The sequence below is a fragment of the Vespa crabro genome, chromosome 17, assembly GCF_910589235.1.
Source record: "Vespa crabro chromosome 17, iyVesCrab1.2, whole genome shotgun sequence".
NCBI lineage: Eukaryota > Metazoa > Arthropoda > Insecta > Hymenoptera > Vespidae > Vespa > Vespa crabro.
The window spans coordinates 4,308,326-4,321,821 of NC_060971.1; the positions used below are offsets into that span (position 1 = coordinate 4,308,326).

General features: G+C 41.7%; 1 protein-coding gene across 3 annotated transcripts in view; it reads right to left on the minus strand.

The window, feature by feature from the left end:
• The window catches only part of LOC124429990 (homeobox protein homothorax), a 371,378-nt gene that overhangs the window by 158,236 nt on the left and 199,646 nt on the right, over positions 1 to 13,496 (minus strand). For all 3 annotated transcript variants that reach the window (XM_046975959.1, XM_046975958.1, XM_046975957.1), the window contains exon 9: positions 4,295 to 4,405. In XM_046975959.1, coding sequence (XP_046831915.1) covers positions 4,295 to 4,405 — 111 coding nt within the window. The remainder of the gene's footprint in view (positions 1 to 4,294; positions 4,406 to 13,496) is intronic.

Consider the following 13,496-nt stretch of genomic DNA (forward strand, 5'->3'; position numbering starts at 1 on the left):
GGGAGAGAGAGAAAAAAAAACTTTCCCTCAGAACGATCTCGAATGCTACGCCAATGCGTCGACGAGTAGAACGTAGAAAGAGAGACGAACGAAAGGCTGGTAGAAGAGAAAGAGAGAGAGAGAGAGAGAGAGAGAGAGAGAGAGGATGGCTAACAATGGCCGCCAACCAAAACATCCGATAAATCTAACTGGCCCGGACCTCAAGTCCCGAGGGGTTTTAAACTCTCTCACCCCAAACGCCAACGTGGACGCAACCCTTACATTACGCTACACTCACGGAAAAGGGTGCCACGCCGTGAGCGAGCCACCATCGTAGGGGTCGCCTGGAGGGTGAGTCTATGACGTGCGACCGATGAAAAAGCGGAACCCGAGAGCGAGAGAATTCCTCTTCGCCCTCTCTCTCTCTCTCTCTCTCTCGATTGAAAAACCCTTTTCCGAGATAGGAAAGACAAAGTTCGCGAACTAACGAGATCACGGACAAATATAGGCTCTGTGGTCGTGTACCGATTTCTCTCTCTCTCTCTCTCTCTCTCTCTCTCTCGAATTTGTTTCGCGGCCTCGTCCTAATTCGTTTTCTCTCTCTTGAGAAAGAGAGAGAGAGAGAGCTTGATCTCTTTTGGCAAGAGAACTGGCCGATTCTCGGTGTCGTCGGAACGTAAACTCTCGAACGTTACGGTCCACCTCCGCGAATATCTCCACGAGGAAAATAAAATTGTTCGAGTTAAGATCGACCTTATTTTATCTCTTTTTCTTCTCAAAATAAGAAACGTTCCCGTTCCTTTTCGTTCGTTTTTTCGTACGTGCATACGTACGTTCCTTCGTTCGTTCTTAGCCGTTCCTATAACTCGAAATAACGCGAGTGCAGCGCGTTTACTCCGTTAAGGAGTAACCGCGTGCCTCTCCTCGTAATAATAAATGGAGAGACGGAAATATGTCGTCGAACGCCGAGCGACGTAGGCGTGTAAACGTTGTGTATGTTGCGCGCGCGCGCGCGTTCGCACACACACAAACACACAGAAACTCAAAGAAACTCGATTCTCGCGAGAGGACGTATCGAAGAGTCGAATAGAGAGGAACCGAGCGATGCATGGAATGCGTGGATTCCACTAGTATAATCGAACGTGGATCCCTCGTTTCTTTTCCCGCCAAAGAATCTCGATGGATCTTCGATATTTATGTCAAATGGTTTCCCCCTTCTCTCCCTCACCCGGCCTTTCCCGCCCTGCCACTCCGCCTCATCTTTCCCCATCCCCCACTATCAAACGGGATTCGTCTTAAGAGATAATTTATTCCTTGTCAGGATTATAAAATTAGTCGTTTATGGAATATTATAATCTATTGAATTTTAATCGTTCTTACGTATTTAATCTGTTCATAAATCTTTCATCAACTTTCGCTTGGCCGTACGGAATAAATATTATCTTCGTAATTGGTAGGTACGGGCACGTTGATCGTATAAAAATATTGTGGCATTAGGATTGAATATAAATATTCTTCTCCTTTTTTTTTTCTTTTTTTTTTTTTTTTTTCTTTACATTTAAATACTTACGTTTGTTTAGTGAAATAATTAAAACGACGTGGATAGGTATTGATAACTAATTCGTACTTTTTTTTTTCTTTTTTTCGTTTCCTTTTTTTTTTTTTTTTTGGTTTTTTTCTTACTTATAAATTGTAATAACTTTTATAATCGTTCAAATCTATTTAATTATTAATGGACATCGTACGTATCATATTTAATGATCATGTGGTTGTATAAGTACGATGAAACTCATTCTATGAAAAATTGTACGATTCTAACGAATCATAATAATTAATCGAAGTTGACGCTCACGTCGCTCGTACGTACCTCGCATTAGCATGAAATAGTTAGATATAAGAGTTCTATCGGACTTTGATACTTGAGAACGGACCGATCGTACCGGTTAGATCATGAAAAACGGCTACGTTATTCGTTCGTATCTGGAACGGCAGCGTCGAAAGAAACGAAGGATGATTGGTTAAGAAAGACAAACAGAGAGACAGACAGATAGACAGACAGAAAGAAAAAAAAATAATAATAATAAAATAGATAGAGAGATTAATCGAAAAATATTAAGAAATATTAATATCATCGTTCCTATGAAATGATGGAAATTATGAAATCGAAATAAATGATTTTGAAAGAAACGCATAAATATCAAGAATCAAATATGAATTTTAAATATTGGTTATTAAAATAAAATTTGTGAAATCTCGAGGGTATTAAAATTAAATAATAAAAAGCAAAGAGAGAGAGAGAGAGAGAGAGAGAGGAGGAAGGAGAAAGAGAAAGATAGGATGATGAAGGAAGAAAGAAGGAAGGAGGGTTTTCGTCCGGGGAGTAGAAGCGGTCCTCCTTGTTCCCTCCCTCCTCCGGGATCGGCCGTGACTCGCGCGCTCCGTGGGCGGAAGGAAGAGGAGCAGACGAGAGGAGAACGAGGAGGCTCCAGAAAGAGGACAGACAGGTCGGCCCGAGAGAGGAACTCGCGGCTGCCATGGTTACCGTCGCAATCCCGCCTCGCCTCGTTGCCATGGAGACGCCTCACGTCTCTCGCCCTCTCAGTATCTCCCTCTCTCTCTCTCTCTCTCTCTCTCTCTCATACATATACGCATACACACATAGAGAGCTGGCACGGCAACCTTCTCTTCTTCTCTTTACAAGCCAGAAGGACCGTTCTCTCTCTCTCTCTCTCTCTCTCTCTTTTTCTCTCATTCCGTCCTTTTCCTTCGCAAAAGAGGGAGATACACGCACGTAGGAGAATGAGAAAGAAAGAGGGAGACAGAGAACCGCGCATGCGCACACAATATATATCTCGTCTTTTCGTGATGAGCCTTTACGTGCCGTCGAAATGGCCCGATTACTCATTCGATTACTTATCAACGAGAAAGCGTCGCTCTCCTCTTCTCTTTGCCCTTACACTCTATCGCTTTCTTTCTTCATTGTTTTTCTTTTTCCCTCCTCTCTCCACCGCTCCCACTCCAACCCAACCACCCATCCACCCACCCTCCCACCTACCCGCGCATCTTTCCCAACTTCAAATGTTCCCACGTTACAATATTTTTCTTTCTTTCTCCTTTTCCCTCATCCTTATTAATTGCGATCACTTTTAATTTTATATATTTCCACGTATACAAATTGTTTCCATTCGAATGAAAAGCAAAATACGTAAGCCTATTTGTAATTAAATTACTATCTCGAAATAAGATGGTCGATACGTAATTAAGAATATTTTTCAATGGGATGCACGGAACCGACGATATGGGGAAAGATGGACGAAAAAAAAAAAAAAAAAAAAACAAAAAAACAAAAAAAGAAAAAAAAATAAAAAAGGGAAGATATAGAAAGGAGAAAAGAAATAAAAGGAAAGGAAGAAGTAAAATACTTCCCGATTGATTCGAATCTATCAGGCGTAGCTGATCGGTCGCAATTACGAATCCGAAATAATGATCATTATTTTCGTGCGATCGCAGCTGCCGTTTTGTATGTGCGTCACCGTGTCGAGAAGCGGGAGGATAGAGAGAAAGAGAAAGAGAGATAGATAGAGAGAGAAAGAGAGTAAAAGAGAGAGAGAGAAAGAGAGAGAGAGAGAGAGAGAGGAAGAAAGAGAGAGTGAGAGAGGTGTAAGCGCCCTGTTTTATAAGCCCCGATTCTGATTGGCCGTCGCGTCAGCCGATATCAATATTTATTCAACGCGGCGAATGCTCGAGGCACGATTAAAACTTGTTTATGCTCCGTACGCGATTCGCTCCTCCCATCGTTGCTGTGCGTGTACTCGCCCTCCTCTTCCTCTTCCTCTTCCTCCTCCTCCTCCTCCTCCTCCTCCTCCTCACGAGAAAAAAAGATGAGAGAGAGAGAGAGAGAGAGAGAGAGAGAGAGAATGAAAGATAGACTCTTTCCATATACCAATATATGTACCTACGTACACCTACGCCTATCCTTTACCACCGTCTTTTTCCTATCTCGTCGAACGAACGCGCAAAACTAGCACTGATAATATTCCATGATTAATGGCATCGAAACGGAGAGTGTTAGAGCGCGAAAAAATGTCGTTAAGTGTACCGAGTTATGTATATGTAAGAGTATTACGAGTTTCCTCTTTAAGTCTTTTTATCTAGTTCGAAAGGGTTGATTGAGATTGATATCGATGTTTCTTCTTCAGGGTGGCTTGTTAACTTTACTTTTGATACGTACGAGGTACTAGTATTTATATGTTTGTATATACGTGTATATATATATATATATATATATGCACTTTTTTTTTTTTGATTAACTTACCAGGACTGCCGAGGAAGACGGAGGAATAAAGGACGCCACGACGCGCAGCATCGCTCGCCGCTCTTTGCGCGTCTGGCGGCGAACTCCATTCTCTACGCGGACACCATTTTCCTGAAACAAAATAATTTATTTCTTTAATCTTTGCGCCGTCCTATTTATTCACGTGAATCGAAAATTTCATTATTATTTTAAGAATCCTAGTATTGTTATACGGAGATATACGTTCCCATGACGACTCAATAGATTATCTTGATCGACGATAAAATTATATTTGAAAGGATATATGTACGTCGATTAAAATATATTCTGAAATAGGTGGAGGACGAAGAAAAGGAAGAAGAAGAAACAAAAAAGAAAAATAAAATAGGTGACAAAAATGATCGCTTCCTTTCGTTTCTTTTCCCAGCATACTGGGACCGGAAACAATAAAGTCATGATAAAAATAATTGAATAAGCGCGGCAAAGAGCACGTCCGATTACAGAGCGTTATTCGTTCGATCGTTTATCCGCCTAACGGTGCAGTACGATAAATGCATCGCGCGCTTATCCGCGAACGAGCGAAAGTCCGATAAAAAATTTATTATCGCGGAATAAACTCCGAAGCGACGTGCTGTAAAGTAAATAGAAGTTTGCTCGGGTATGTGTGTGTGTGAGAGAGAGAGAGAGAGAGAACATTTGCTTTTATCTCCGAATTTATATTTGGGTATACTACACGAAACGTAAGTTTAATCGACTACGCTTTTAATGGACGATGTTCACGAAGAGATCGACGAAAAACTTGATCGCTACGATTCGATCTATAAAACTATTATTACGTTTTATTCCAATCCCCTATGTCCTATCGCTGTCATTAATATCGTTAACTATCATATAATGACTACGATTATATTATTATTATTATTATCATTATCATTATTATTATTATTATTATTGTAATTATCATTATCATCATTATTATTATTTTTATTGTCTCCAACGAAGAAACGACACGAGAGCGAGCGAGCGTAAGTGCAATTTTCTGGATGTGAAAATAAGAAAAGGCGTCTACTTTATTTCCACGTAGATCCCAAGCGAATGAGGATACACGGTAAGAAAGGGTGCCACCGTACGGGATAAGAGTAAGCCACGGAGCGAAGTAATTTCGCAAAGGAGAGGGAGTGGGAGGTCTCGCTGGATGAGAGAGGATATAGTCTTATCTCTGGAATATACCCTCCTTTCTCTATTCTATCCTTCTCTCTCTCTCTCTCTCTCTCTCTCCCTATTTCTCTCTCTTTCTCTCCTCTGTTTCTACATGAAAATTATATCCTTAATACATTCGCTAGCACGCGTCATTTAGACATACGCAATCCAAGAACATATCTTACGACATATTTATGTATGTACGTCACAAACAAACGTTTTATAATTAACATTTAAAACATTAACAAAATAAAAAGAAAAGAATAAAATCAACTTCTCGCATAAACATTATTCGAAAGAATAAACGAAACGCAGGCGAACGTGCCGTCTATATTATTACATAATTCTCTTACAGAAACATTGATTAGATGGTCCGAACGAAATGATAGGAGGCCCTTAAAGCTTGGTAGTACGGTTTAGGTAGGTGGGACAAATTCATGGTCAAATCGACAAATTACAGGTTCTTGGCGATTATTTTCAAATCACCGGTGGCAAGAGAAAATATACAGTAAAGTAACTCACGGTTCAGAAAATATTAACACCATATGGAATGACTTTTCGGGTGAGACGCCTGTTCACACATCTACGACTAGAAAGATAGACGTCGAGGTTTTCCTTCTGGGCTAAATAAAGACGAATCCATGCAACTGGCCTTCTAAAGTCTGATCGAACGGAGGGCAAAAGCCGAACAGTATCGGCTATGTGTTTTTACACTCTCGAGGACGATGTCTCAAGATTCTGTCTCCTTTTTCTATCTCTATAGATATAGGTGTATATATATATATATATATATCTTTTTCTATCTCGTATTAGGTATACGTCGAGACGAAACGAAGGAAGAATATATCAGGATTATTCGAAGACGTTTCTTCGTCTGGTTGGACCAGTACGAGCACACCAACCGTGTGCGTCACTGCTATTTCGAGATTCCACGTAGAGGAGAGACGAGGAGAGGAGAGGAGAGGAGAGGAGAGGAGAGGAGAGGAGAGAAGAGAAGAGAAGAGAAGAGAAGAGAAGAGAAGAGAACTTTTGTATACCTGTAGTAGGAATCCTAGGGCGATGAGAAAAGATTTATAAGCGTTCGGAGACAGCTTGTAATCATACGCGTCGGGCCCATTAACCCCACGAGTTCTGATTTACCGTGGGAAAATATGAAAAATCCACGAATTCTCAAGCGTAACGCGTTAACTAACCACTTATACTAACGTAGTTAAGTTGGTGGTACATCAAATCCTCGAGGGACTCCTAAAGAAATTCTTATTCTCGCGGGCGATTGAAAATTTCGATAATAATCGTGTTTCATTTCGATAGGAATTGACGTAAAGCAAGTTCTTAATGAACCCTTTTAGATAGGTAGATAGGGGTAAGTAGATAGGTAACTAATACTATCGCGTTATTAAATGGACGTATCTTTTCCTGCACGCGAGTAACTTTAATCGTCTCTCTCATCATCGTAGTCTCGAGGATTCTCCGGAGTAAGAACTCGAAGAGAGAAAAGGAGTTCGAAGAAAGAAAAATAAAAATAAGATAGAAGAGAGAGAGAGAGAGAGAGAGAGAGAGAAAGGGAGAGGAAGAGGGAGGATTTGCTAAGTGGCATCAAGTGAGACGTCTCTTTTGAACGATCGCCGTGGCTAAATTGCGAGTTAACTTCGGTCTACGGGTTCGCGTGTTCGCGACAGTCATGCCACGCGCCCGAGTCATGTAGAGACGAAGACGAAGCGAAAACGAAGAGGAAGAGAAAGAGGAGGAGGAGGAGGAGGAGGAGGAGCAGAATAAGAAGGAAGAAGAAGACGAAGATGAAGAAGAAGAAGAAGAGGAACGGTCGAATGGTCGGATGGATAGCAGCACGATGACCACGTCATCATCGTCCAAGCCACCGACTATCGCTTTACTTTTGCATCCGAATATCCGACTTGACGTTTATAAATTGAAATGTAATTCGACTGGCACGCGACCGAGTTTCCCCCCTCCCCCATCACACCCCATCTCCAGCAACCCCCACCCCCCGCCCCATCCCATCTCTTTTCTTTTCCCGTTCCCCTACGCTTCATTTCGCTTTCTTTCTCTTTATACTTTTTTTCGTGGCTAAAACTTCGTTCATTTAACAGATAAGATAGATAGATATGTAGATAGATAAATGTAATAATCAAAATTATCAAAATGTTTTAATCTATTACAATGGACAATTGTTAAAGAGGTGAAGTTTTGAAAAAAAAGAAAAAAAAAAAAAAGAAGAAATAGAAAAAAAGAAAAATCCGAGCCAAGTAGATATCATTATAGTACGGAGAAATATAATATATATAATATATATATATATATATACCTAGGTTACATTCTCAATAACCCCATCACACAAGAGTTGCCTACTCGGTATAAATAAATCAATATAACTTGCTTTCACCCTCAGACGCCGCCCTCTTTCGCCGTAAGGAAGTGACGTATGAGGCTCGCATCTTCGGGACGAGGGTTGAGGAGGCAAGCCTGTTATTTCACAGTTAGGCTCGTCCTCCATCCTCTCTCTCTTTTTCTCTTTCTCTCTCTCTCTCTCTATCTCTCTCTCTCTCTCTCTATCTCTATCTCTCTATCTATCTCTCTTTCTCACTCTGCTCTTATTCTCTTTCTCTTCGTCCTATTCGGTCCCTAGTCCCGAGACCCGCGTTTCCAGCGGAGCACGAGTCCCACGGGAAGCTTTTGTCCTCGAGCTGTAAGCGACTTCCTGACAGGCCAAGTTTGCACCTGCTCTCCTTCTTGCCTGTATCTCTCTCTTTCTCTCTCTCTCTCTCTCTCTCTCTCTCTCTCTTTCTTTCTCTATATCTAACGATCTATCTCTCCCTTTCTATCCTTTTCTTCTTCTATCTATCGATCTATCCTTCTTCTTAAGCTCTATCTCTCTCGCAGCCACCCACTGATGTTGCAGACGCATAATTTATTCGAGGTTGGCACCCTCTTTCTATCCATCTCTCTCTCTCTCTCTCTCTCTCTCTCTCTTTCTTTCTCTTTATTTAGGACAAAAGTAATCCACAGATCAGCGATCGGGATGAACGAACGGCGTTGAAATTATTTTCTCCCGAAAGATTAGGTGGGTTACGTCTCGGGCATCAGTACCCGAGTAAGTTCTCTTTGTAAAACCGATTGGATATTTTCGAGAAGAAGAAGAAGAAGAAGAAGAAGAAGAAGAAGAAGAAGAAGAAGAAAAAGAAGAAAAGATAAGCCGAATAAGAATTTTCCACGAGTTACATCATCGTCCGACGAAATCATCCGTCGTCTTTTGCGAGACAAGAACGGAGGAGAAACGGGAGGTGGCCTCTCGCAGATGTTCGAGGAGAGTCTCGAGTGATTAATGACGACCGATAAACGTAATTTGTTGCGGGCCCGCGTTCGCTCGGCTCGTCTTTCGAATTCAAATAGATAAACAGGACGCGGCGGTGCTCCGTAACGAGCGCCGCGCGAAAGGATCGAATTCTCTCGCCGGCTGCTGTCCACAGAGAGAATCCGAGAGGACAACTCAAAAGAGAGAGGGACGCAAAGAGAAAGAGAAAGAGAAAGAGAGAGAGAGAGAGAGCGCTTGAGCATAGTAATTAATTGTATGCAGCACGCCGCGCGATTTTCGCTATCTCGCCGACTCGGTCTCCGAGTGTAACCACCTGACTCTCCTTTATTGCTCTTCGCGATGGCGAACGATTTCAAACAAAGACTCCTTCGAGTAAAGCCCTTCTCTATCTTTCTTTCTCTTGCACTTTCTCTCTTTCTCTCTCTCTCTCTCTCTTTCACAAACTCAAACTCTCTGTTCCTCCTACTAAGTAAAAAATTAGATTATTGGCTTTTATTTTTTTTTCTTCCTATTATAAAAATTGGATAAATTCGCGGCGAAATGGTAGCGAACAAGAGACATAATTGTAAACGAATTGGTGGTACGTAGATACTTAATTGCTGAGGTATTAAAAAGTATGGACGATTACGATAAGCGTCAAACGTGGAAAGCATGGCGCATTAGCGAGCGGTATAAAGATAAGAGGTAGGTACGTTTCGCGTTCGACTGGCAAGCTGCGCTTGCGTATACACGTACAACTATCTACCTATACACGAGGACACGCGTATGAGAGAGAAAAAGAGAGAGAGAGAGAGAGACAAGTATAAGTCGGCATTTCGAGTCGTACGGACGCACGATTACCATTAAACGCGTAATGGCAAGAAGCGCGTAATGGAAACGGTCGAAGGGCCCGCTCTACGTACCAAAGATAAGATCGAACAAAGGTGTTAACGTAAATTCAACGACGACAGCTGAGAGCAGTGGACATTGCGTATGTAGGTACCTACCTACCTATCTACCTACCTACCAACCTATCTACCTACCTACCTACCTACCTACCTACCTACCAATCTAACTACATCTACCAGAACGTGTTCAAAGTTGTACATACTCATACAAACGTATGAGTGCCAACTTCCTCTATAAAACGCAAATTCGCAATTAACACTCTTTCTCAATGGCGTCGGTGGCGTCCGAGACCAAATTTACACAGGCACTTAACAACGCGAATCGCAATTCGACCCGTCTCGACGAGTCCGAAGCTTTCCTTTATAATTTTGCGATACCCTTTATCGAAAGACCCGGCAATATTTTCTTCGAAGTTTATACAACTACGAGTTGAACGGTATAACCAAAAATTTCCTTAATTGTTCCTTAAGGTGATTAACATTGACGTTTGAATTGATTGTTATTAAACGCTGTTAGTAGATAGGTAGGTAGGTATGTAGGTAGATAGGTAGGTATTTTAAGTATCTTACCGTATTTTCTTTCCTCGATTATAGTCTCTTATTTTGTATTTTAACAAGGTAAAAGATAATTTCGCGTTAAATTAAATTCATTAGAACGAGAAATAAATTGACAACTATTCTCGATACGGATCTTCAACCACACTTGTACAATACGTACCTCTATCTCTTTCCATCCGCCTATATATATATATATATATATATATACACACACATACAACTCTATACTTCTATACATATATTCTATTCGAATTGAAAACGATTATTATTTCGATTGTATAGATTACAACGAAATAATTCGATCGCGAAATCGAGCATCGAGCGCAATTACACGCCGACGAATCGGAACGTAGCGAGTTATCGAAACGGCTCCAATCGGGCGGATCTAACGAATGCTCGCGGGGATAAATATTAATGATATCGCGAACGAAACGATATCAATTACGATTTACAATGGAATCCCGGTCGGCCATGTTTCCCGTTCGGAATAAAACCCCATCGTAAATCCGCCCTTCGAACGTCGAAACTCGGAGCATCCGAAGGACCGGCCAAGCGTAACGAGCGAAATAGGGGGAGGACGAGGAGGAGTAAGAGGAGATGGTAGACGCTGAGGAATCACGGACGGTGACGTCAGCCTCGTGACACGCGTTGGTTTAATTAGCGCTACAATTCCGAGTCTCTGTGCGTAGGTACGTTGGAAGGAGAAGAGAGGAAGCGGAGGAGAAGGAGAAATACGAGGAGGAGAAGAGAGGAAGGTCGAAGTGGAGGAGGTGGAGGAAGAGAAGGAGGAGGAGGTTCCCAGGCACGGTCCTCCTCTCTTTCTGGCATTCTGCCTGCCGACCTACGACCCGCCCCCGGGACCCCAGGACCACGTTCTCCGAATTACCGCTCCCGTCGCTGCAACACCGTTGCACTTAGCGTAAATTCACGGAGAATCGACGGTGCTTGACGTTACCGAACCCTACGACCATTGGCTCTCTCCCTCCTTCCCTTTCACCTATCTACTCTTTCCATTCGAAACGAATCGAACGAGAATATTTTTCTCAATGGGATATATCTACTCTTTTTTTAAAACGTACTAATGGAATTTTATATTAATTACCGTGCGATGATATGATTCATTAGAATTAAGTATTAATAACAAAATACATTCAGGAAAAGAAAGAAAAACGAGAGACGGAGAGAGAGAGAGAGAGAGAGAGAGAGAGAAAGAGAGAGAGAAAGAGAGAGAGAAAGACGGACAGAGAAAGAGGAAGAAAAAAAGAAAAAGAGAGAGAGAGAGAGAGAGTGACGGATACAGTATATATCGCGTCGTTGACCGTATATAGAAACAGAAGAGATAGAGAAAGAGAGAGAAAGAGAAAGGGAGAGGTTTAAAATGTTGTGGCAGGTCCGGACCAAATGATGATAAACTATGTCGTGCTCGTGCGAGCGAGCCCGGACTGACCCACGGCGTAACTTGAATTACGACCGCGAAACAAAAGCACAGTCATTCTCCTGGCGAGTTCAACACGAAAGAAATCCTCCTCTTACCCTTCCCTTGTTGCTTATTTGAAAAAAAAAAAATAAAAGAGAGAAGAAAAAAGCAACAACAACACGGAAACCATTTCCGATATAGTGGACTTATCAGAATGCCGATAAACAGTATCGGCGAAGTTAACATTTCGTACTAAATTAAAAACGAGGAATAAAACGACGAAAAAAGAAGAAAAAAAAAAGAACAACAAAAAAAGAACCAATAAAAACAAAAAAAAAGAAAAAAAAAGAAACTATACAAATGGCATATGGACAATACTGCTTTGGGCGAAACTAAATACTCTGCAAATAAAACGCGTTTTAAGATAAAATCGATGAGGCTTTTAGGTAAAAAAGACAGAGAGCGAGAGAGCGAGAGAGAGAGAGAGAGAGAGAGAGAGAGACAGAGTGAATGAGTGAAGCAGAGAGAAACGAAAATTTAAATCTCATAACATGCCATCAAACGACGAGTTACATCTCATTCATCAAGAGTATAATGTTGAAACTTACAACGTTTGTATTATTGACTATATATAAAAAAAGAGAGGAGAGAGAGAGAGAGAGAGAAGAACGACAAAAAAAGTAAAAATATAATCGAGCATCCTTTCAGCAAACGTTCAGCAAGCGTGAGTCGTAATTCTCTTGAATCGGCAATTTCGAGAGATCCGCGAGCTGTTAGCAGCACCCTTCTCTCTCTCTCTCTCTCTCTCTCTCTCTCTCTAAACTCTCTCTTTCTCTCTATTTCTCTCTTTTTTTTCCCATTTTTTCGGTACCGAGCCGCTTTGGTTATGCGAGATCGTCGTTATACGGCAGTTCGAACGGCCTCCCGCCGCCTATCCCGCTTTCGTTCCATGGGATTATTAATTCCCTCGTTAAAATCCGGCCCGCGGCGTCGCCGCGCTTTGTTATTTACGAACGAAAATTGTAAATACGGCTGTTGGTTGCGGACGCGTATCGACGCACGACCGCCACCGCCGCTCCCGCGGCCAATTAATAATCGCATCGGAGCTAATTAAATCCGGAAAACATGCAAATGTACTGTTTATATTTCAAAGCGACGGCCCCGATCGAGCGTGACCGAAAAAAAAAAAACAAGGAACAGGGAGTGAGAGAGAGATAGATAGATAGAGAGAGAGAGAGAGAGAGAGAGAGAGGAGGAGGATGTTGGCTGCTTCGAAAGTGCGACGCGACCCAAGGGATTTGCTTACAAATTGCCCATAAAAGTGTATGAAATGCGATTATTCTCTATTAATCAGATCTTTATGATCTCCTGTTCAATCCACGATTCGGCAGGATAATTCGCGCGTAGTACGCGCGTGAAAGAACGATATTATTATAATGTGGTTGGCGAAACCCTTTCATTTTTATCATTCGAACATCGAATACGAGATTATTTTGAATATAATTTAATTGGTCGTTTCGTTCTTTTTTTTTTTTTTTTTTTTGTTTTTTATCTTTCCTTAAGATCAAAATATTCGCGATATTCTGTATCGTAATGGCATGTGTGAAAGAAGCTTAAAACTGCCTTGCCCGTGCTGCCAGCTAACGGTAAGTCTTGCAAGTGCAGCATGATCCAAGTCGAAGCGCCACGAGTCGGTGAGCATGCGAACTGATACTTTAGTCTCTCTCTCTCTCTTTCTCACTTTCTTTCGACTATCTCTTTCTCTTCTATAGCTATACACGAATAAGTAATACGTATTCTCTCTCTTTCACGTAGAGGAGGATACAATGA